A 25,195-nucleotide genomic window follows, 5' to 3' on the forward strand; every position below is an offset into this window, starting at 1 on the left:
AGAACCTGGGGTCAGATAACGTCCGCGTCCGTATGATGTGGGGCTAGTTCTTCTCCTCTGCAGCCCGGGTGCCCTCGTCTGTACAATGGGGACATTCGGACTAATCTGAGGGCAGTAGGGCTGTGGGAAATACTGCTCAGCAGTGGCCCCGTCGTTGAGTCTGCTCTGAAAATGGAGGTGCTCATTACCGCCTTCTGGGTGTCGGGCGCTAGGGGAGCTTGCGTTCTGGTTCCTGGCTGCGAGCAGCTCCGGCATCCCCGGACCCGCATCCCTGTGGGTGTAGACGCGGATGGCAAAGAGAGCTGCAGTTGGAGAGGTGCAGCTTCTGCGGCCTCAAAGGAGGGAGTCCTCTGGGACAAAGCATTCCTGGCATGAAAGGCAGAGAGAAGGCTCACTTGAGAAGCAAGCCGGACTCAGGTATTCTGATACGCTGCCTGATGCCCACGGGACAGGGGAGAGACTCCCCTATCCTGTGTCTGATTGACCGGCCTTTGCATTTTCTCCAACTCGTCCTTGTAGCTCCAGAAAGAATTTTTCCCGCCCTCTTTTAAACATGAAGAGCTTACACTGTCAGTTTGGTCTAAACACACGTTTTATGTTGGAAGGGCAGAGGGGTTCAGTTGGAGGGAAAATCCTCACCCCCTTTTTCTGTAACATATCAGCAACCTGGGCCCTGTTGTCTATGTTACCAGATTACTTGAAAAATTACCCTTTAAGAAAAACTTTTTTTATTGAGAAAAAATCCAACGTTTTAAGATGGAAAATTTCAAGCGTGCACAGCGCTGTAGAGAATGGTGTGACCCCTGTCTCCCACCTTTAACAGCTGTCAACATGCCCAGTGTTGTACCCCTCACATTCCCCCACCCCATTATTGTGGAGAAAAATCCCAGACAACCTACTGTTTTATTCGTAAATATTCAGTGTGGACTTTGATTGCCTTAGAAGATTCAGTAATGTCACAAATGGAAACGTTCCTATTTGATGATCCTTCTGGTGGGAAGATCTTGCCTATTTAGACAAGGCGGTCATCCTCGAAGCTGGGGGTGGGGAAATGATTTTTTTTAAAACAATCACCTGGGGGAGCCTTCCAACTACTTGTCCTCTCAGAGCTTGCCTTCTGCAGCCCCCAGACCCCCTCAGTTGAAAATCTCAGCCTTTGAGACATTGTGGAGTTGGTTTGCTTCTGAGTGTTAGAGCGGGAATAAAAGCTAGGGACCACTGCTTGCGGGTAAAAGTGATTCCAGGCAACGGGAGCTTTACCTCGCAAGAACCAATTTGTTGTTATTTTTAACCACCATGGGTGGGGGCTGTTAAAAAAAAAAAAACATATATATATAATATTTTTGCCCTTTTAACCAGAATATGCTGGATATTACTTGTTTCCATTTACTATAGGGAGTTTTTTGGACACAGTCCGCCCTCCTGTGGAGTGCTTATTTTTATACACTGAGTGGCCAGATTATTATGATCTCTGAACACATAATAATCTGGCCACTCAGTGTATATCCTATATAATAAAGGGCTAATATGCAAATTGTCCCCTCGACCAGGAGTTCGACCAGCAGGCAGGCCGGCCAACCGCCCATGTCCCCTCCCCCTGGCCAGGCTGGCCGGACCCCACCCATGCACGAATTCATGCACCAGGCCTCTAATACACACACACACACACACACACACACACACACACACACACAGAGTGGCTAGATTATTATGCGTTCAGAGATCATAATAATCTGGCCACTCAGTGTAGTTTACCTGTCACCTGCCTCCTTGCCTTTTTTTATCCTGAAAATGTGCTTTTCCTTGTCTCCTTGAAATCTGCCAAGGGCTACGAAGCAAGGTCCAGAGCTCACAGGAGCTCACAGTGCACCGACTGTACGGGTGTTCTTGTTTCTGAGCACAGTGTGTGTTGTTGAATGAAGAGCTTTGTGGTAGTGGACTGCTCAGCAGATGTGTGGGTGCTGGTCCCCGGTTTCCAGCGATCCTCTGGTGGATAAGGTTATTGTGTAGCCACCGTTCATGCAGGTGAGCCTAATGGGCGTGGTTAGCAGGACTCTGCCCTCTCACTTCACATCTAGCTGAAGGAGGTCTCCAAGGGTCGTGTGTGTGGGTAGCACACAGGAACGTTGGAAGATGTGTTTCGGGACAAATTTCTCTCCATCTCACCACTGCATTTTCAAAGTGAGTTAGGAGGCGAGAAACGAAGGAATCAAACAATGTGACCATTCTGCTTTTGTTGTAGTTACTCCGCAGCCAAAAGGTAGGGCCTTGCATTTTACACCTTGCACAACACTTTTACTTGGCCAGAAATAATGTGATGTGTGGATTTAATTTGGGTATTCCATAACCATAAAATGTATAGAAGAAACAAGTAGTCGATAATTTTCACCACACAAAACTGACTTCTGTTCTGCTCTTCTTTAAGGGGGAAATCAGAGGAGACATTTTCCCTAGGCTTTTCTTTCCCACCCCACCCCACCCCACCCCACCCGTCTTTAAAATTCTCCTTCGGAAAATGACACAGTATTTTTTTCAAAACCCAGCTGAGCTGTGCCCAGATTCATACACAGGATGGACGAGTTGCATCAGTTTTTCCTTTCTCACACCCAGACGAGGGTTACATAGTTCTGTGAGGTGTGCTCGGGAGTTGTAAAAATACGGAATGCTGGAAAAATTCCAGAGTCTGTTGGTAAATATAGAACACAACTGAACAGCACTTAGCTTCTATTAGTGATTTTTCGAACTTTTGAGGGGGATAAAGGGCAGGTATCCGTAACATAGCCCGGGAAATAAAAAGAACGTGTGATGACCACGTTTGAGGTTTGGATTTTAGTGTCTCTTTCATTCCCCTAAAGACATCACACACAGTCCAGTGAAGAGGAGTAGACTGCATTTGGTTGACAATATAAAAGATCCCTCCACTTCTCACCCATCACATTCAGAGATTTATTAGGTCAGCCGAGTGGCTTTTTCTGTACTATGAGAAAGCTGTCTTTGCATTGTGTTGTTAACTTAGGGTTTTTTTTTTTTTGGTTTTTTTTTGGTGATATGTTTGGGGAAAGAAATGAGAGTACCGTAGAAGGTGCTGGAAATCCACAGCTGGGAGTTCCAGGTGAAGCTTCCACATGAGAGCTTTCCGGAAGCCGATTGACTGGTTAGCAGTAGGTGTTAGAAGTGACTGGTCTTTTCTGAATGCCTCTCCCACCGTACCATGTACTGGAAAAGGCCTTGACCAGCGTGGTGCTTACAGAGCAAATGCCCCAACAAATTGCTTTCGGCAGTCACGGCACATTATAACACCATTGATCACGTAGGTGGGTCCATTGTCGGGGGAAAGAGAGAGAGAGAGAGAGAGAGAGAGAGAGAGAGAGAGAGAGAGAGAGAGAGAGAGAGAAGAGGCATTCTGTACACGCCCCTACATGGGATCCAATCCACAACCTAGGTATGTGTCCTGACCAGGAATTGAACCGGCAACACTTGGGTGCATAGGAGGACAATGCTCAACCAACTGCGCCACTTGGGCCGGGCTAGTTCTGGGCTTTACCATGTTCCTGTGGGAAGTATGATCAGTCCCCAGCGAACCACGTGGGGAAAGTGAGGAAGGCGCCAGGAGCCAGGCTGTGTAACACAGGACTTGCCAGTAGACTTCATGTCGATTCTGTGATACGGTGGGGTATCAGAATCCTTGTCTCTGTCTTTCAAGGAAAGAGCAGAGGAATTGGGCTTAAAATACAGCAGGGAGCTGGCTTGTGTTTAAGGTAGAACTAGACTCTCCTCCGGAGAGTTCAGAGGGGGATGAGTGACAGGAGCTTAAATATGCGAGGTCATTCACAGACTCTTAAAATGCTGAGACTGACAGGGACTGGGCAGTCATCTCTGACCCCCTCAGATGAGTGTCACCCAGATTGTTTACCCGGGATACGTCAGGTGTAGCCCTTCCTGAGGGTAAGGAATGTCGTAAACGAGAGCCTGGGAGCTCTTTCCAGAAGCCCAGCTCTGTGAGCACACGGTTCTGGCTGTCAATGCCGTGATGAGCTTTTAATGGAGGTCAATGCTGTGGGTCTGAAAGACGGAGGAAACGTGCTTCTAGTTTGGAAGGAGTGTAGAGTCAAAAAGTGTGGCTACTTCTGACATACATCGGTTTTTGCTCTGTCCGATAAGCATGACCATGGCGGTGGGAGTTCAGCCGAGGTGATCTGAGGGAGGGATCAGAGGAGTCCCTGGAGAGAGGCAGTGCCACTGACACGGAGCCGCGAGGAGTAGGTGTGGCCGGAATCTGCCTAGTGCCTGCGTGGAGGGTTGCTTTTCTTTTTTAACCTTTTGATGGTGAAAACTTTCAGGTGCACAGAAAAGCTAAAAGAAGAGCGCCACGAATGCCTGGACACCGACCACCTAGATTCAGCAGCTGTTAATGTTTCGTCATACTTGTTTCAACTCTGAACTTGTGTATGTACTTACGTGCGTGTGTTGTTTCTTAGCCATTTGTTAGTCACAGGCACCGTGCCATTCCACCCCTCCGTATATCCATCGGCAACGCCTAAAGCAGTTCACCTGCGTAACCATATGTCCACTACAAAAAAAACGGAAGAAATTTAAGTACAATACATTATATCCAATTCCTGTTCTCTATTTCAGATTTCCCTAATTGTCCACGTCTTTTTATTTCTCATACCGGGGTTTGATGAAGGGTCACACCTTGCATTTTGTTTTTCTAACTCCTAAATCTCTCTCTCTTTGTTCCTTTTTAAATTAAATGTATTGGGGTGACATTGGTTAATACGATCACACAGGTTTCGGGTGTGGGTTTCTATGTTACAAGATCTGCATACTGCACTGTGTGCCCAACCATCCCCTAAATCTCTTTTACCCTAGAGCAGCTGCCTTCTAATCTGACCTGTTCAGTTTTTGTTTCATGGCATTGACCTTTAGAAGGACTAGACCAGTTTTGTTTTTTTTTAAATATATTTTATTGGGTTTTTTTTTACAGAGAGGAATAGAGAGGGAGAGAGAGTTAGAAACATCGATGAGAGAGAAACATCGATCAGCTGCCTCCTGCACACCTCCTACTGGGGATGTGCCTGCAACCAAGGTACATGCCCTTGACCGGAATCGAACCTGGGACCTTTCAGTCCACAGGCCGACGCTCTTTCCACTGAGCCAAACCGGTTAGGGCTGGACCAGTTTTCTTATAACCTTTTTGTTGCTACCTTACCAGGGAGGTTTCTTGCAAATTGAAGATGTGAAAAACTTAAAATAGTCACGTATTGTGTAGGAGATATCTTGGCAGGTTGTCCGATGTTGTTCCTGATATACCACTTTCAGTATCTCATGCACTTTACTCTTTATTTGCAACAATAAGATAAGGCAGCTATAAAATGTTAGAACAGTTTAGAAATCTATAAACTATAAAGCCAGAGTTCTATTTAATATCACCACTGTGAGTCCTGAGATAACAGTTAATCGCTTTGGTGAACTTACCTTCTTTCTCATTTCTGTGAGTTTTTTTGTTTATGTATTATAAAAACTGTGATCTTCGGTGTACAGAGGATCACCGTTTTTATAATAAAAAAAAACACCTGTTGTTATGCAGCTTACTTTTTGCCCCACTCACTGTGCGTTATGGACGGAATCCCACGGAATAGGTAGCAGGGGTTGTTTTTAATAGTGGCTGGGATACATGTGCACCGAGCCAGCCACATTCCTTCATCGGTGTTTAAGACGAGACACACCCAATTGCAAAGGGCCTGGCCCAGGATTAGCTATGTGGCTTGTGCCCACAGAGCAAATATTTTCCTCCGTGTGAGGCTCCCCAGCTAACATAGGAATTGAATCTTGGTGTTCTGTGCCCTGTGTTTCAACAAGTTGTGGGAATGCGTGAGTAGTAAACTCTTCAGGGCTCTGTATTTGAATTCTGGCTCTTTTTTTTTTTTTTTTTTTTTTGGTCTTTTCTGGGCGGGTCTCTCCATCCTCCTTTCTGTAGATATCAGGAGATCATCAGGTTGGCCTACCTTGCAAGTAAACATGCTACTCTGCCAACATAAAGTGATTTAGAAATGTTAATCTATTTTACCGAGTCACAGTCTCTACTGGCGTGTACATCTTAAGCCATCATAAAACATATCCCTGTCATGCTAAGGAATGTGCCGAGGGCAGGCATCAAAGACTGGCCGAGGGAGTGTGGGGAGTGTGTTTTGCTGTATTGTAGGTTTATGCCCTGACAACCTTCGGGAGGCCTGGGGTACTGACACGGAGTGGTTGCTGAATGTTGAAGCCGTTTCATTTATTTAGTTATTTTTTTTCTATGTTTTTACTGATTTTAGAGAGGTAGGGAGAGGGAGAGATAAAAACATCAATGATGAGAGAGAATCCTGGCTTGGCTGCCTCCTGCACGCCCCCTACTGGGGATCCAGCCCACAACCTGGGCATGGGACCTCCCGATTTATGGCTTGATGCTCAAACACTGAGCCACACCACCGGGCCCATTTTATTGATTAGTTCCAGAATTCCTGCAAGTAGTTATTCATACTTGTCCATTCAAGTGTCGGGGGGCTCAGAGGTAATTCTGTGGATGAAGGGTTTGAAGGCTGGCTGAACTGCCCGACGCAGGGAGTCAGGTTACCAGAGGGGGATCATGGGAACGGGAGATGGTCCTGCGAGCTTGATGGAGAGCAGAGGGTTGGACAGAGGGGCTGTCTGGCCAGCTCTGCTTCTTTGGAGGGGATGAGCCTCCCCGTGAGAGCGTTGCAGGCTCAGGGTGGGACGGTAAAGCCGCTTGGTGGTGGTGGTTCTATTGTTGGGTTCTCCATGGCAGTGATGTCATCACTGGCATTTGGTGGACCACCAGGGTGTCAGGAAATCTCGTTTTTAGTAAGTTAAACCATCGGTCATTTGGTCACAGGGCTTTTGCATCGAGCATTTTGTAAAAGAACAAAATGATGCTAGTGTGGTTCCCCATATCTGACTGTCTAAATATTTGGTAAAAAAGAACATGAGAGAATTTTAAGCACATTAAAGAATACACATACTTAAAATGTGTGTTAACAGTAGGAAGTTGCCGACTGTATCAATTGTGTATTTCCTCCATATTCTACTATCCTTTCTCAGTAAATACACAAGAAAATAAGTGATGAAATGTTAAAATAAAAACAAAGGCACATCATGTTACTGAAGGTAGAGGAGGCAGTGCTGAGATTTTAATGTCAGGATCAGCAAATCTTTTAAACCAACAAAAACCTCGCTTTTTCTCTCCGAAAAACAGGTGCTAAAATCTACCCCACAGGGTTGTTCACGGGGTTGAAATGAGATCATATATATTTAGAAGTTAAAGAAACAGTGTTGATTCCACCCTGATTGCTCTCTTGAGCAGACAGGATTGTACAGTGAAAAAAGCATGTGAGTTGAGGTTGCATAGATTTTGGTGTGAATTCTTTGCCATGTAAGAGTTCCTTTATGTAATCAGTTAATTAGTTAATTCTCACCCGGGGATATATTTATTGATTTTAGAGAGGGAGGGAAGGAGGGAAGGAAGAAGAGAGAGAGAGAAACATTTTGGTTGCCTCCAGTACGCGCTCCAGCCGGTGATCGAACCCACAACCTAGGTATGTTCCCTGACTGGGGACGGAACCTGAAACCTTCAGTGGGTTGAAGCTCCAACCAACTGAGCCACTGGCCAGGGCTTGGATGAGTTCTTGTAATCTCTCCGAATCTCCATTTCTTCGGCTCTAACAGGAGTTGATCATGTCACCCTTGCAAGATAAGATACAGTGCACGGGCTCTCCCAGGTGTCTTGCAGGTTCTGGAACCTGGATGTTTATCGGGGGGAAGAGGGTGTCTGTGATATGAAAAACGTGCCCTATCACCCACAACTTCCCCTCCCCGAGTGACCTTGCTGCTTTTCTGTTTGCAGCGACCCTGCAGCGTGCCACACCGGGCATGGACACCTCCTCCCGTGTCTGGAGGAGCACGGCTGGTAGTGCCATCGCCGGGTCCCCAGACTGCTAAGGCCATCTCAGGGGCGTGGGCGCCAGGAGTGGAGGGCGGCATCCGCGGGCCAGAGCCATGCCTTTCGGCCTGAAGCTCCGCCGGACACGGCGCTACAACGTCTTGAGCAAGAACTGCTTTGTCACCCGGATCCGCCTGCTGGACAGCAATGTCATCGAGTGCACACTGTCGGTGGAAAGCACGGGGCAGGAGTGCCTGGAGGCTGTGGCCCAGAGGCTGGAGCTGCGGGAGGTAAGGGTGTGTGTGTGGCGGGGTGCGCGAGGGAGAACTCACCCAAGGGACCGCCCCCCTGTCTCGGCACCTGCCTTGCCTTTCCGCCTCAGCCTGGTGTTTAGAAGAAGAACCCTGTTGTATCAGCAGGGCCTTGATCTGACAGCCTTCCGTGGAGAGAAGCAAGAACACACCTAGAGCTTCCACGGGGTGACGTCCTCCCTCTTTTTTCCACTGATGGCCAGGGTTAGGGGGAGTTGGAAACGAGAGGCTCTCCTCGCCAACGTCATTTTCTGTCTGTAAAAGGGTGGAGTGGGCAGCCGGGGTGGCATTCTGGCTGCGCGTCAAGGCGACAACGCCCACGTAGGGAGGGATGCAGCTGCTTTCCTTTTTTTGCTCGTTTGTTTCTCTGTTTTCCTCTTCAAAGGGAAGAAAAAGAGAATAAGCATTTGGAGTGAGTGTGAGCAGAGAGGTTTTTTTGTGGGAGCTTGGAACATGGACTTTGGTTCCCATTAAGATTCCTCCTGACCCTCGTTTCCTTTGTACCGTCTGTGAGACTTCTTTGGGCTTTAAGCAAACCCCGGGTTGACTATACAGCCAGTCATGGCATTGCTCTTTAGGAGAGCCTCTTAATTAGGGCAGCGTGTCCTTCCGAACCTGCAGGCCCTGCAGTTTCCAGTCTCTCAGACACTCCAGAGAGGAGACGTGGTGAGGAGCCCACACAGCTTTTGTCTTGAGAACCACGTGTCACACCGGCTAGTGGGGAAGGGTATGGTTGAGTGATTGCCGGAGCTGAAATGACTACAGCTCCTGAGAGTCAAGCCTTCCTCCTGGGCCCTGTGACACCCTTGCCCAAGGCCTCGGGGTGAGGGAGAAGAGGGGCGGTGCCTGTTGGAAGTGAGTGATTGATGGTGTCTGATCCCCGCCCCTCAGGATCCATCTTCTCTCCATGTGCATCTAGGATGTGGGGTCACGGAAGGGGAAGGTCGTCTTCCACAGGCCGACTCGTATGCCCCGAGGGGCTGTTCTGCTTGAGCACTTCTGCCTCCTGCTGGCCTTCATGTTGATTCTCTGGCCTCAGAGGTCAGGTTTGCCTTCGGAGTTCATTCTCCTGTGTAGGAGCTCTGTAGCTGACACACTAGAATAAACATGTTCTGACCTTGTTGGTCAATGGCTGGCTCTTTTTTTTTTTGCTTTTTAGTAACCCATTTAGGTAGATTTATTGATTTATTTTTAAACATTTTTATTGATTTTAGAGAGGAAGGGAGAGGGGGAGAGAGAGAGAGAGAGAAACATCAGTGATGAGAGAGAATCACTGATCGGCTGCTTCCTGCATGACCCCCTCCTGGGGATTGAGCCCGCAACCTAGGCATGTACCCTTGACTGGAATCGAACCTGGGACTCTTCAGTCCGAAGGCCGACGCTCTATCCACTAAGCCAAACCGGCGAGGGTTGGAAATATATATTTAAACATAGGTATGTGCATGAATATAAAGGAAGAACCTTAATACTGTAGATCAGTTGGACAGGAAGCTGGTCTAAATTCTTGGCAGACATTTAGTTACAGAGATCATTTAGAAATATATGCAGTGAATTTACTTTTGCGTATTCCCAGTAAGTCACATTAGAGTAATTAAGTATTCTTCACACGCATTGGGAGGCATAGAGCATGTGGCTGAGTAGTTACAGGCGTAGCCTTTGGAGTCTTGGACTTGCGTTGAACTTATAGTTGCCGCTTTTTAGTTAGGTAACCTTGGAAAAGTGACTTCACTTCTGGAAAATGGGAATAATGAGACTCACTTTATTTAGGGCTGTTGTCCATATTGAAAGAGATACAGTATGGGAAATGTGTGGTACTGTCTCTAATAACATAACAACATGTGATTGTTCCAATTAGAGAGTCTTTTTCAGTGAAGAAAATCTTGAGCAACTGCAGTGCATCAGACATTGTTGTTCAGATGTGCACAGACTGCCCAGCTGGTGTGGCTCAGTGGTTGAGCATTGACCTATGAACCAGGTGGTCACGGTTTGATTTCCGGACAGGGCACATGCCCGGGTTTCGGGCTCCATCCCCAATAGGGGGCGTGCAGGAGGCAGCCAATCAGTGAGTCTCATCATTGATGTTTCTATCTCTCTCTTCCTCTCCCTTCTTATCTGAAACCAATAAAAATATGTATATTTTAAAAAAGAGGTGCACAGACTAGTAGGGGAGTCCCACATTTACACGAACAGCTGAGAACGAGTGTGATCCACGCTGAGATGCAATGCAGGGCCATCCGTGCCCTCCCGCCCCACTGAACACCGCAACCCTGGAAGGGCGAGGAAGCCTCAGGGAAAGAAGGAGGCTTCCCGCTTTGACCAGGGACTTGAAGGACACCGAGGAGAGCAGCAGGGGGAAGAGAAGGCGAGGTCATCCTGGGCGTGGGGAACTGGATTTTTGCAGATCCAAGGATGTGAAACAGCAGCACATTCTTGGGGACTGAAAAGCCACCTCTGCCAATCACCAGGTAGAGCTACGGTGAGAGGCGCAAGGTGAGGCGTGTCTGGAGATGCGCAGGGTTAGTCATTACTCTCCGCAAACCATTGTTTCTGGCAGCGAGAGGGCAAAGGTCAAGCCCGGATTATCCCACAGCGGTGTTGTTCACCAAGGCTAAAGCCGGGAAGTCACATGCTGCTGTCAGGTGTGTGTGGCAGGGTGACTGACCTTCTAATGCTCAGGTGTGGTGCGCGCTTCACGCTGGCTTTATTTTGACGTGCCCCGAGCGGGCGCGTCCGCATCCGCATGAGGGCACGTCACTTTCTTTTCTCATTGTGTGCTTCTGTTCGGTGACAGATGGCGTCTGAGGTATGGCCTTGTGTGAAACAGTCCGATAGCTACCTCTGAACTGAAGGGTGAGCTAGAGCAGTCCGGTACTTTGTTCTTCTTTTGTGCATCCACATCTGGAGGAGGAATGCACTCTCCACTCCGCAGCCCAAGTCGGAGGGGTGACCAGGGTCTGTTCCACTCACTTGACTTTGTATTGGGGCCCGTTTCCTAATAGAGCCTTTGGCGCTTCAGAGGAGAAAGGGGACATCCGTCTAAAATGTAACAAAACGTTTGGTCTCGATGAGGCTTGGAAACCCGATACGGGAGGATATTTCGTTTTGCCATTAGAAGTGCCCTGTGGTTTAGGTGTATCCTAAACTTGAGAATAGCTTTATAGTAGGAAAGGAAAATTAATTTTGATTTAAGTTTAGATCTGCATTAATTATAATTTGTGTTTCGCCATTTAATTTTAGTAGATAATTTTATTTTTTTTAAAGCAGTTTTAGGTTTATAACAAAATTGAGTGGAAAGCGGAGTTCCATGTACCACCTGCCCCCACCTGCTCTCCTCTCCTCCTCCGCCATCAACATCCCGAATCACAGGGAGCATTTGTTACAATTGGTGAATCTATGTTAACGCATCCTTGTCCCTCAAAATCCACAGTTTACATTAGCGGGGAGGGAGAGAGAGAGAGAGAGTGGGGAGGGGGAGAGAGAGAGAGAAACATTGATTTTTTTTTTGTTCTACTTATCGATGCATTCATTGGTTGATGCTTGTATGTGCCCTAACCAGGGATTGAACCTGCAACCTTGGTGTATTGGGATGATGCTCTAACCAACTGGGCCCATTAGGGTTCCCTCTTGGTGTTGTATTTTGACAAATGTGTAATGACATGTGTCCACGTGGGAAGCGTTTTGAGGGTCAAGTCTGGTTCTGAATGCACTGCTGTGCTGCCATGTCCAGTGGCATCCAGATGGCCCAGGCCTGGGTTCCTAGGTCAGCACATACAGTCCCGCCCAGGGAAGCTGAATATAATAGGGTCCCTGCTCCCAGAAACCCCAGGGTGTAGAGAACAGGACAAACAAGCAGCAAAGCACAGGGAACAGTCCGCCCCGAGGCCCAGAAACAGGAAAGCCCGTGGAGTTTTCAGGGAAGGGCAGAGTTCAGTTTGCACCGATCCGTTTGTGTGCGCGTGGAGGGGTCAGTGCGGGGAGGACAGGCGTCGGCTTTTGAAGGTTTGAATGTACCTGGATTAGGGAATTTTAGCCAGATCCTGTAGGAGATCGTTTCCAAAACGTGTCACCAAAATAACGAAAGCAACCGCCCGCCGCCTTTTAACGTGCTACCTGTCGTGCTGAGCCCCTTCCATGTGTCACCCCATTTAGTTCTCATAACAAGCCTGGAAGGCGGCTCTCCTGCTGTCCCTGGTTTCCGGACGAGGGACCACAGTTCAGGGTGCCCTGCCCGCTCTCGCTGGGCTGGCTCCCACCCAGGCAGGCGACCCCACCGTTCTATTTCCCAGGGATGTGTAGTGGCCGAAGAGGGGCCGTGGTACCCGCTTTGGGAAACGCCCTTGTAAGTTCTATAGGTTAGGGGGGAAAATGCTGAAATCAGTGTTTCATGTTTATTTTAGTTTTCTGTTAAATCCTCTCTGAATTGTTTGGGGAATAAAACGCTGCCATGAGATGGAAAAGCCGTGGAAGGATTTCAAGGCGGAGCCTGACATTGATCACCTTGGTTTTAGGAAAAGAACCAAAGCGCAGAAGAGGAATGGGGGTTGAGGGGACAGGAGCAATAGAGATGGCCATCAGGCAGACATAACAATAATCCGGGCAAGAGGAAATAAAATGAATTCCCCTTGCCAGGATTATTTTTTGTTTTAAGTTCAGAAAAAAGCCCCCCACAAGGTATGAGTTTCTGGCCAGGAACTTCATTAAAGGAAGGGATTTAAGAGATACAGAGGCTCAGAAAATTAGAATTCTGATAATATAACTACAACATATTTGCATCAATGGATTTCACCCCTTTCTTTTCCCCAAATGAAATACTCAGTGGCACTTTTAATGTATAAAATGCAGCTGTTCCGTTTGCAGAAGGGCTGGCTGGCTGGAATTCCATTTCCTTGTGTCCTTCCTTCCCTCCAACACAGTTTGAAAAATCACTGGCCTTGGGTTAAGAGAGAAATAGTTAAAACAATGTGGCCTTATGACCGATTCTCATATTTTAAAATAAATACATGGAGAAGCAGCAGAGTTGAATGGCTAGGAAGTTGAGCTTGGATCGAACTACCTGAGTTTGAATCCTGCCTCTGCCACTTCTTAGCTATGTAATCTTGGGTAGTTGCTTAATTGCTGGTGCCTCAGTTCTCTTACCTGTAAATGGAGATGTATTAGTAACAGCCTCCATGAGTTGTTGGGGCATTTAAATGAGTTGGTTTTTGCCAGAGTATGGACAGTGCTTGGCACAGGATGGTTAAGTAACTATCCATGTTTATTTTTTTAATTAATTAATTTTAAAAAAATATTTTATTGATTTTTTTACAGAGAGGAAGGGAGAGGGAGAGAGAGTTAGAAACGTCGATGAGAGAAAAACATCAATTAGCTGCCTTCTGCACACCCTCTACTGGGGATGTGCCCGCAACCAAGGTACATGCCCTTGACCGGAATCGAACCTGGGACCCTTCAGTTCACAGGCCGACGTTCTATCCACTGAGCCAAACCGGTTAGGGCAACTATCCATGTTTCAATAGGGCGGTCTCCTCGACAGGACACCACACATGCTCTCTGGACCCTGCTCCTATGCTTCCAGGGACCTGGCTCTCCCCCTTTTATAAGTCTGCTTGTTCCATTTAAAAAAATATTTTTATTGATTTCAGAGAGGAATGGAGAGGGAGAGAAAGATAGAAACACCATTGATGAGAGAGTCATTGATCAGCTGCCTCCTGCACGCCCCACACTGGGAATCGAGCCTGCAACCCAAGCCTGTGCCCTGACCCGGAATCGAACCTTGACCTCTTGGTTCATAGATTGACACTCAACCACTGAGCCACGCCAGCTGGGCTGCTCGTTCCATTTATAGATGGCTTGTTCCATTTATTAAATACTGACCTTACCTTTAGCCAAAATCTTGCAATGACTTGAACAGTTACTCTTCATTTAAGACTGCGCTGCTGGATGGCATAGCCATTGGCCACATGCGGCTGTGGATCGCTTGGAGTGTGCTAGTTTGAACTGAGATGTGCGGTCAGTGTAAAATATGCATCTGATTTTGAAGGCCTAATGTGGAAGAAAAGCTAAGATAGTCCATTAATCATTTTTATGTTAGTTACACGTTGAAAGCATCATATTTTGGATGTATCATTTAAAAAAGTTACTACAGTTAACTTTATGTCTTTGTACCTTTCCATCTAGCTGCTAGAATGTTTAAAATTAATTATGTGGCTCCCATTATTTTTACTAAACATGGCAAGGGAGCCATTGCTACTAGTAGTAAATAATATGAGGAAGTCTAATAAAAGGTAAAAATATGCTAGCATTATTTCCTTTAGGGATAATCTTGACTCTCATTTTAATTAGGAAGCAATAAATGAAGGAGGGGTGAATACTTGAACAAAGGTGCCTGAGATACTCTTCACAGCAAAAGTCTATTCAACTTGGAGAATTGTTGTTTGCCTTCTTGGGAATGTGAATTCAATAACTCCTGGGCCTCTGCAAGGCTGAACTAAGAACACTGGTTTTTAAAAGAAACCTAAAGAAAAAAATCGATAATCATTTCCTAGGATGGGTGATTATCTCCAATGTATCCCCTTTTTCATTTGAAAATTTTTATTTTTGTCTTTCCTAAAAGCTGGTTTATCCAAAGCTGTTGGCTGCAGGAAAGATGCCTTACATTTTGCTATTTTCATCATGGCTGGAGTTTATAAAGATATGGAATCTTAACATGCATTTCCTATCATCAAAGAAAAGCTAACTTACGTTAAGGATATTTCTGTGGTTTGCTTTTATGCTAATGTTTTCAGAATTGGTAACTTAAGTGTGATGATGGGGGTATTTTGCTTGATTCAGTGGAACACCTAATTTCCTGACCCTGTCAGGTAATAGTGGCATTTGCTGTACTTTATAGCCTGCTTAACCACATCCATGCACTTTTGTATGTGCAGTGGACTAAAATAATCAACACTGATAAAGCATCAACTAAAAAGTAGTCTGCTCGGGAGATTCCCAGTCTTTCAGTTTGTATTGCTTTTTGTCTTTGTAAGGAAAATAATCTTTTTAGCTTAATGTCAGTTCTTCGAGGTACTTTGACACCAGTGTCTGTTTTCTAGACATAGAAACTGTAGGTGAAATAATTCCCCCAGTCTTAACTTGTAAGTCTTCATCTTTTTGCATATTCAGAGTGATTTTTTTCGTGGCTATGAGATTTGCTTCTTGGGTCTATGTTACTCTGCAGTTTCTTTTCCTGTACTGTTATGAAGTGATTGGCTAGGAAAATGAAGGTGGTGCAGTAGGAAATTATAGATGTGTCAGCTCTAGAAATCTCAGACATACCTAGAGAAGAGGTTGATTGCACACAAGTTGTTTTGGACAATTACCCGCCTGATGAACAGTGGCTTATTTTCCAAAGCCGTTGGAATGTGATTGCATGAAGTGCAGTTTCAGAGTCTGCCTGTACATCTTTAGAAGTATTTCCCTGGCCTCAGTGGAAGTTTTAGTGCTTTACCTAATTCCTGTATCTTTTATGTGGAGGCATACCAACTCTCTATTTCTGACTTTACAACTGAAATACCGCAGGCAACCTGTTACAGCTTCGTGCAAGAAATTTTAAACTTTTGCTTCTGGATGATTAACTCTTCAGAATGCTTGAGATAAGATCATGGACTTAATCCCTAGTAATTGCCAAGACCCTGTCTGTAACCCTTAACAGATAGCATTAAAGCTGTGCCATTGGTCGCAAAATTAGAAAAAAACACCAACCTTAAGAAATCTTTTCCTATTAATAGCCAATGTGGCTGGGGAGGAGGATAACACCATCTCTACAAATAAATGAATAAAAAAATACTCCAGAGTGGCTCTGGCTAGGTGGTTCAGTTGGTTGAATGTCATGCCATTCACCGAAAGATCACCGTTTCGATTCCTTGTCAGGGCACATATCCGGGTCCTCAGTGGGAGTACATACATCAGAGGCAAATGATTGATGTTTTTCTTTCACATTGATGTTTCTCTTTCTCTCTCCCTTTTCCTTCCTCTCTTTCTAAAAATCAATAAAAAAAAAAATCAATATTTTAAAAAACAACTAACAATGCTTCAGACTGTTTTGAAAGACCATGACTCACTACAGTCTTTTCATGATACCAAAAGAGAGACCTTCCTTTGACACTAAAATAGTCACCCACCACTCTGTATCACTGAAGAAGCTAACGTATTTTTGAGTGCCTGCATATACGTTTGCTTCCTCTGTTCAAATGCAAAGCTCCAAGCCAAGCAAACCAGGAAACTACTCATGACAATGACAATTTAATGTGGCTCCCCTGTGTTGTTTCTTAGTGGTGCCTTTTTTAGTAACCGATTCAGAGGTACGGTTCCCCTCCCTGGGAGCTGGTTCTCCTGTCTTCTTTTCTCATCATTTGTAATGAACTCATTGCAGAATTCAGTGCACTTGAGCTGTTTTTCCAAGAAAACGAGGGAAATGAAAAGGGATTGACAGCTCCCCAGGAGGTATGTGAGGAGGAGGTGGACCTGGCTTAGGTTGGGTGCCTCCGAGATAAACCAATCAAGCACTCCCCGAATTTACTCGGGAAACACAGTGGGATCCTTTTGATCACGGAGGAGCTGGTTTCTGTTCAGAGTCATCCACCACATTCTCCCCAACCATGTGGCGATGTTTGGCAGGGAGGCTCAGCTTCCAGAATTCAGCTGGTGTTTAAGTTGGCAGGTCAGCTGTGAACAGGCCCGCTGTGGTCCCCGCTGGGCCTGAGGGGATGCATGGTCCCTTGGCTAACACACAGGAAGTTGTTTGGTGCACGTGTTCATTTAAGTGAGCTGTTAGGTTCTGATTCCATTTCCTGGGTGGCACTGTGTACACATGGCAGAAGAGTACACCAGGGCTGCACTGCAAACTTGAAGGGAGCTGGGTAGGAACTTGGAGACGGGTTTTTCTCCTCTACTGAATACCCCAGAGCACAGATACTATGGCTGGCATAGGAACGAGGGCTGGCGTGGGCATGGAGGAGGTTACTCTGGGCATAGCTTCACAGAACAGTGTATGGATGGGGGGAGCTCATGAATGGACGTTGCTTTGTACTTGACAAATGAACTCAGCACTTGTAAAATTAGGTTGTCTGGCTGTGAGTAGGTAGAAACTGGGTCCGGCAGGTTACCTGTCTCATCCAATCCTACCTTGCATTGGAAACCCCATATTTTGAGTAGTTTTCTGTAATTTTTTTTATTGGGTAAATGCATAACGAGTCACCCTGAAATATGCTGTGTCCTATGGAAAAGGAAGTGTTGCAACAACAGCACAAATCTTGGGCCATGAATTAGGGTGTGCTTTTTTGTATTCGAAGTCGTTTGCCTTGTTATTTAGAGTTCTGGGCTATCCATGATGGCTCAACCCTGTTACCTTACCATGATTTCTCTTGCACCTCATCATCCCCCCTTTCAATGTACGTACCTGTGTGTGCATGCGTGTGGGTGTGTATGTATACTCTATGGAATATTCTGTCTCAGGCTTTTTTTGGGGGGGGAGAAGATCAGGTCTGGTTTAATGATTGGCTGGATGGGAATGAGAAAAGGAAATTTAAAATACTAGCCTTTATTAAAGCATAGGAGCAGGAAACAAATTTTTTAAAAAAAATTCCTTTTGAAAAATCAACCGTAGACTGTTTATGCAGTTACTGAGGGCCCTTTATAATTTGAATGTTACTAATTTGAGTGAGTGTTATCATCTGATTGAAGCGAGGCCCATAAATTATACCCCCAAAAGTCAAGACTACTTTGAGCAAAAGACACTAAATCATGGGCGGCCTGTTAAAGTAACTGTAAAGTTTGCCCTCCCTTTCTCCACCCATGCTTATAAAAGGGCTCTTTTCCAACTAAAATACTTACTACATAGCACATTACTGGTTACATATATTACCTCATTTATTCTATGCAAACTCAGCGCTGGCCATCCAAACGGCCCTTCTACGGCTCTGCGCTCCTTAACGGATTTTAGTATCATGCAGAACCGCCTTGGTCCCTTTCCCAGCTTTCTAAGTACCCAGGTTACCTCACTTCAAGATTCACCCGAGCCTCCATCATAGATCCCCCAGGACAGCATCCGAGTGATGTGCCCGGGTCCCACCAACGTCTGTAATGAGACTCTGAAGGAAGTCCTGTGGGAGGCACTGCTCTGTGACTATTTTTTTTCTTGCATATTTTATTTTATTTTATTTATTTTATTTTATTTTATTTTATTTTATTTTATTTTATTTTATTTTATTTGTGTTTATTGATTTTTAGAGAAAGAGGAAGGGAAAGGGAGAGAGAGAGAAACATCGATGTGAGAGTGAGACATCAGTAGGCTGCCTCCTAAGCCTGAAACCCGGGCATGTGCCCTGACTGGGAATGGAACTGGCAATCTCGTGGTGCACAGGATGACGCCCAACCACCTGAGCCACACGGGCCAGGGCTCTTACACCTTTTAGACTTCTGTGTGATTGACAGACAGGCTTTCCAGCTTTGACTTTGGCTTGCCTTTTCTCATTTAGTTCAGGCAACTGCTGTTTTCTGAGCCAGTGGTTCATGGGGTAGCTGATGAACAAGGTTCTTGAGGCGTGCCTGCTTTCCTTCCCAGGGATGATGATGGTGGAAGTAGCATCCACAGCAGCAGAAGACAACATTTGTGAAGTGGTTACTTGACAGGTGTCCCCCTGCGCCCCACGCACGGTTGATCGGCATCACCGCATTTACACCCCAAGGAGCCTGTGGGTGATAGGCGTCGTCAGCATCCCCATTTCACAGATGAGGAAGCTCTGAGACGGGAGGAGGCATCGTAGCTTGGCCACAGTCCCTGAGGCAGTGAGTGCAAGAGCTGGGAGATGAGTGACTTCAGAGCCTGTTTTCTTCAACTCCGCCACATTTCACTTCCTCTATGTCATCCGTCATCGGTCACATTGGAACAGCTCACGGACTCCCCGAAGCTGGGCGAGGAACAATAGGGTCGGAATTCACGCAAGCCAGTTTGTCTGAGTCGATAGAAATAGAACCTTGGCTCTGGCTCTGTTTGTTGGCATTTCTTTGCTCGAGAAATGCATAGACTTCTGGTGTGAACTTGCCCTTGGGGACCTCCTGGAGGAAATAGGATCAGATTACTGCTCCCCCCTGAAAGTATCATTTAAAAACACCCTGTAGAGGTTTTGGGTCTCTAGCTGTATGGAGGCGAGGCCAGGTCTGGCTTTCCAGTAAAGTCCGAGGCAGAACTTTCCCACAGGCCTGGGTAGCGCTGTGGCCCCGGTGAGCCACAGTATCGAGGAGGGGGGCGGCCAGCTGGCAGGGGAACATCTGCCCAGGAATGCCTTTGGAAATGAAACATCGTCCTGAAAACATGCTTTTGAAGGTAGCTTTCCAGGTGTGCTGTACAGCATTCGAGGCTGTAATTGAAATAGAAAAGAAGGCTTCAAAAGCAGTGATCTGTTTTTTTGGCGATTGTTGTGCTAATCCTGAAATCTGAGCATCAGTTAATAGGAAGGCAGGATCGGATGCCTGAAAGCACCCGTTTTCATCATGGAGCACGTCGTTCACAACTAAACTGGGTGAGGCTTCATGTCCAAGGGTGAGAAACCTCACTTTCATCCATCAAATCCCACCATAATCGGCCAGGAACAGCCACCGGGGGCCCTGTGGCAGCTGCCAAGAGGAGACCCCACCACCCTGAAAGCTGGATGCGGGGGAGAGATTTGCCGCGGTTCACGTACAATGCAGTGGCCCAGGCAGTGTGGTTTGAAGGACTCCAGTAAAGCTCCAAAGGAGTGAATCCATTTTCAGTTAAAATCTGGGACTGGATGACAACGTTCCACGCTGTGGAAGCTGGCCGTTAGCAGAAGGTCTTGTCCTAGGAGTTGAGTCATCGGTTCCTTTGCAGCAGGTGCAAGGACTGTGCTTGCCTTGGCCGGCCTGTTCCGTGTGAGAGCGCGAGGCACCAGGAGCCACGGGAAAGTCAGCCTTGAGATCTAAGGAAAAAGTCGGCGAGGTCCCCACCCTGCACCACCCCCTCTCCCCGACACGGGTGCATCGGCACCCACGTAGGCAAACAGCAGCAATGGGTGTGGATACTGCCTCTGGATACTCAGTGTCGATCACAATACATGTGTACATGTGGTTTCTTTTTAAGTCGTCCCAACGTTAGAAAGTGACAGCTGAGTGCTTGTGTATGGGCTGGGGAACCGCGGGGGGCCGGGAGGCTGGGAGCCTCGTTTCCTGTGTGGTCTTGGGAAGGCCCTCGTGAGCGTGAACTGATGTTGTTTTGCCCTTTTATCTAGACGCACTACTTTGGCCTCTGGTTTCTCAGCAAGAGCCAGCAAGCACGATGGGTGGAGCTGGAGAAACCGCTGAAGAAACATCTGGACAAATTCGCTAATGAGCCTCTGCTTTTCTTCGGAGTCATGTTCTACGTGCCAAATGTGTCATGGCTTCAGCAGGAGGCCACGAGGTAGGTGCATTTTCCCCGCATTCCGTGTCAGGGCGTGGATGAGCAGCGAGGCTTCTGATGAAGGACATGAGCTGGTTCATCTAGGGTGTGTGTGTGTGTGTGTGTGTGTGTGTGTGTTGTACACGTGTGCGTGTGTTTAGTGGGCAGTAGATGGGGATTCTTTTCCACTTGCTTTTCAGCTTTAGAATATTTGTTTTAATTCATGTTCCCAACTCTGACTCAACTGTTTCCTACAATGCTCATAAGACAGCAGTGATCCTGTGTCAGGTAGAAGTTCGTGTCTAGCAGCACGGCAGTATTCATTGGAGGCTGTGGGGAAAATAGGCCAGAATCTAATAAAAGAAATGGACCTCCTACTTACTGGGTAGTCCATGCCTTCGCTCAAAATGTCCCCAAACAAAACGTGCCTTCAGACTTTGGATTTGAGGGTTGGGAGGGTATTGGGAGATGGGAGTAGAGTTGAGGAAAACGTTGAGGGGACAAGAGTTTTGATTGTCTGAGGGTGAATGAGGGGAGACCCACCCGGGGATTGGTCCCTTCCTCCTGCTCATTGGCTGCTGAACCTTGGAGAGAATCACCTGCCGTCTTTGAAGTGGTATTTCCCCTCGTCTGTCAAGAGAGGGATTTGGATAAGTTCCTCAAGTTCTGATAGTCTGTGATTCTATGAAAGAAACAAATGCATTTTTGTTGGTGGTGGTATAGTTCACTTATTGGTAAGAGTTTTCCATTAAACTGTCCTCGTTGGGGGGGTTATCTCGTCCAGTGGTTATTTGCAGTAATAAAAGGAATTGCTTGAACTCTCTGATTTTTGCCTTTTCCCCGGATCATGGCATTCCGAGGGCGTGGGCAGCAGGGCCAGTGACATGCTGAGACAAAGGAGCAAGTGGCGTTCGACTCGATGCGTGCATGTGTGGTTTCTTAGATTTTAACTTTCTGAGATAGAATGTACTTGACATTTTTATATATACATTTTGAGGTAATGGCTTCCATCTTTTTTTGTTTTTTTTGTTTTATAAAAAACTTGTTAAATAGGTGGTTTTTATGTAAACAGAGGCATGAGATAGCTCACAGTCCGACCCAGGAAACCTGTGTTCAGTCTTTCAGGTGCCATTCGTTTGAAGCACTTGGTTGTATACTGCCATCCATTGTTTTCAAGTTATTTCACTTATCGAAGTCCTTTTTTAAAATATATTTTTATTGATTTCAGAGAGGAAGAGAGAGGGAGAGAGAGAAGAAACATCAATGATAAGAGAGAGTCATTGATCGGCTGCCTCTTACATGCCCCCTACTGGGGATCGAGCCCACAACCTGGGCATGTGCCCTTGACCAGAATCGAACCTGGGACCCTTCAGTCCACAGGCCAATGCTCAATCCACTGAGCCAAACCGGCTAGGGCTAAGCCCTTTCTGTACAAGGAATGATTTACGCCTCAAATGTGGACAATTCCTGCTGGCTTACGAATCCTTGCTGAGTACTTACACAGTTAGGAACATAGCACTGGGTTAATGAGTACTTGCCGATCCGTGGCTCTCGGACCATTAACTGCAAGGCAATGAGTAACAAGACTGAAACACGGGCTATAAATTAATGCCTATTGAAAAAAGTCATCCGTGAGAAAAAAACCAAGTGCTGCTACTTTAGACAGACTTACTCTGTTGGGTCTGTTGTTGCAGAGGAGCAGTTGAAATGGCGAGGGACTCGGGCATCGGGCTTTCAGAAGTTAAAGAAATCAGTTTGTGAAGACTTGTGAGGGTGTGGTGGCTGCCCTGGGATATATGAAGACTTGTGGGGAAGGAATTATGTGTCTGCTCTGGGACACAAAATTAGGGCTGATAGTGAAGTTCAAGGAATTGAAAGGCTTTGGTTACTTGGCTCAACGTAAGAACATGGTTTCTAATAGTTAAGTCCATAAAAGCGTGGAGCAAGCAGACATAGAGAAGGGCGAGGTCCCTGGTGTCTGGAATTGCTGGCACAGAGCAGGTAGTGATGAGGTGTCCAATGAAGGAGACTGTCATATGGGGTGGGATGTTGACTAGACCAGTTGCTTAAACAGACCAGGGCCTGCTATATCCTAAGTACCCGGAGTGTTTATTATAAATATGGATTCTAGGGCTATACCAGAAGTCTGCATTGGAATGTCTAAGGCCGGGGATCAGGAGGATGTATTGTTCAAAATAATAATTCCTCGGGTGGTTCTGATGTTCGTTCATACTTGGGAATCAATACATTAATTAACGTCTAAAGTTCTTTGTAGTTTCAGATTTTCCAGGTAAGTAAACTTAACGCTGCATTATTTGGCTGTCAATATTTGCATTCCTAAGCTGAAACAAGGCAAAAAGTGTTGACACTTCAAATTTGAGGTAAAGAGTAAGAGTTTTTGGTGGTGCTGGTTAATGGGGCTGGGGACTAGGGGGCACGTCTTTCCGTTTCCTTTAGAATTCCTTTTTGCTCAGTGAGCTTGGTCCGTTTAAGATAAAGTTCGATAAGGAGGGACAGTGTTTTCCAACACAAGATTCTGAAGCAAACTCTATTACTGCCATTTGCTCAGAAAAACTAACAAAGAAAAGAATGCAACACTTTGAGGACACATTTAGGCTCAAACATTGGCACTAAACTATGTAGGTTTCTGATATAACCTTTTATGGTGAAGGATGCTTCAGGTTAGGAGCTGGGTTAGCATGAGGAGGAGTGTGTGTGTGTGTGTGTGTGTGTGTGTGTGTGTGAGAGAGAGAGAGAGAGAGAGAGAGAGAGAGAGAGAGAGAATATGTGTATTTCAGGAATTTTTGTTGCCCCCAGGTGCCTTAGAACTGGAATGCTTCAAGGGGTGTCAGAGCAAATCAAAGACTTAACCTGGGGAGATGGAGAAATAAAAGAGAAGGATTGTAGGTACAGGAAGGAAAATTTATAGAGTGAGAAAGGAAAGCAAAAGGGTCTAACATACACGTGGGAAGGTTGAGGGCCACCCAACAGTGACTCAGGTGTGATTCAGTGAGACCTACCGTGGGTGGAAGGCTCATAGACTAGTGCAGCGATGGGCAACCTTTTGAGCTTGGTGTGTCAAACTTCGCCAAAAAACTGAGCATAACTCGGGTAGTGTGTCACTTTGAGGAAAAAACATGATTTCGCAAATGTTTCATCCTCAGGAGCAGCAAATGTTTCATCCTCGGCATGCGGCCGCCTCAGTGTCATCAGAAATGGCTACGCGTGTCAGTGCTGACACGTGTCATAGGTTCGCCATCACTGGACTAGAGTATAAAGAAGACATGGGTTAGACAGAATCGCATCTTTTTTAAAATATATATATTTTATTGATTTTTCACAGAGAGGAAGGGAGAGGAATAGAGAGCTAGAAACATTGATGAGAGAGAGACATCGATCAGCTGCCTCCTGCATACCCCCCACCGGGGGATGTGCCCGCAACCAATGTACATGCCCTTGACCGGAATTGAACCTGGGACCTTCCAGTCCGCAAACCGACGCTCTATCCACTGAGCCAAACCGGTTTCGGCCAGAATCGCATCTTTAGATGCTCAGGGTTTCTGGGTTTGATGTTAGAGGCAAATAGATGAGCTGAATTCAAGGTGGAGAATGTTACTCAGAGTCATTAGGAGCCTCTGTTGGGGGGGAGGGGTGGGCAGCGGAAATCTGAGCAGTTTCGGGAGGTTTTAGAAGCATCTGGGGTTCCATCTGCATGTTGAAACTCCTGAGGCAGAGCAGCCTGGTGGGGCGGGGTTCCAGAGGAATCCTCACAGGAGGAGGAGGGTAGTGACTAACTCTGCAGCCACCCGCTGTTATTCCAGTTTCCAGGCCTCTCAGGTGGGAGATCGGCTTTGGCATCTGCGAGCACCTGGGATAGGCCGTTTCTGACACCAAACAGTTCGTCTTTGTGATGCCCACAGAGAAAGATATTTGCATAGATTAGAAATAGAAATCTGTCTTTCACGGCGGGCAAACCCGTTGGAGGAGGCAACCATTCAACCATCTGTGCTTAAAAAATAAGCCTTTGTCTGGAGCCAACCAAACTTGTTTTCCCCCAACACGTGTTTGCAATGGTCTGGCTCCCTCTCTCTGAGAGGGAAGCAGGTTCTATAGAATTCCTCAGGACCAGCATTTCTCCTCTCGGAAGAAAAGAGAGTTTAGAAGTAAACTGTTAGTTGGATGTGTGTGTCAACCCATGTATATTAAGACCCATAGGGGTGAAAGGAAGTTATAGTTAAAAGGCATGTATTTCATTTCTTATCCCCAGATAATCCCTCCCTTGAAAACTTGCAGATTAATAGACTATACAGTCCTGGCCTGTGTGGTTCAGTGGTTGGAGCGTCGGCCCGTGCACCTAAGGGTCATGGGTTTGATTCCTGGTCAAGGGCACGTACCTCGGTTGCAGGCTCGATCCCTGGTCCTGGTTGGGATACATACAAACACACAACCAATTGGTATCTCTCATCTTTCTCTGTCTCTGTCTCTGTCTGTCTCTCTCTCTCTTTCTCTCTG

General features: G+C 46.4%; 1 protein-coding gene across 6 annotated transcripts in view; it reads left to right on the top strand.

The window, feature by feature from the left end:
* Window positions 1-25,195, top strand: part of PTPN14 (protein tyrosine phosphatase non-receptor type 14) — a 153,148-nt gene that overhangs the window by 55,545 nt on the left and 72,408 nt on the right. For 5 of the 6 annotated variants that reach the window (XM_028152199.2, XM_028152202.2, XM_028152201.2 and 2 more), the window contains 2 exons: window positions 7,907-8,232; window positions 20,535-20,704. In XM_028152199.2, coding sequence (XP_028008000.2) covers window positions 8,059-8,232; window positions 20,535-20,704 — 344 coding nt within the window. In that variant the 5' untranslated portion in view covers window positions 7,907-8,058. Of the gene's footprint in view, window positions 1-3,571; window positions 3,641-7,906; window positions 8,233-20,534; window positions 20,705-25,195 lie in introns of those variants that run through there. The other variant, XM_054711497.1, reaches the window with a different exon arrangement.

The sequence above is a fragment of the Eptesicus fuscus genome, chromosome 22 (assembly GCF_027574615.1).
Source record: "Eptesicus fuscus isolate TK198812 chromosome 22, DD_ASM_mEF_20220401, whole genome shotgun sequence".
In the NCBI taxonomy this organism is placed as follows: domain Eukaryota; kingdom Metazoa; phylum Chordata; class Mammalia; order Chiroptera; family Vespertilionidae; genus Eptesicus; species Eptesicus fuscus.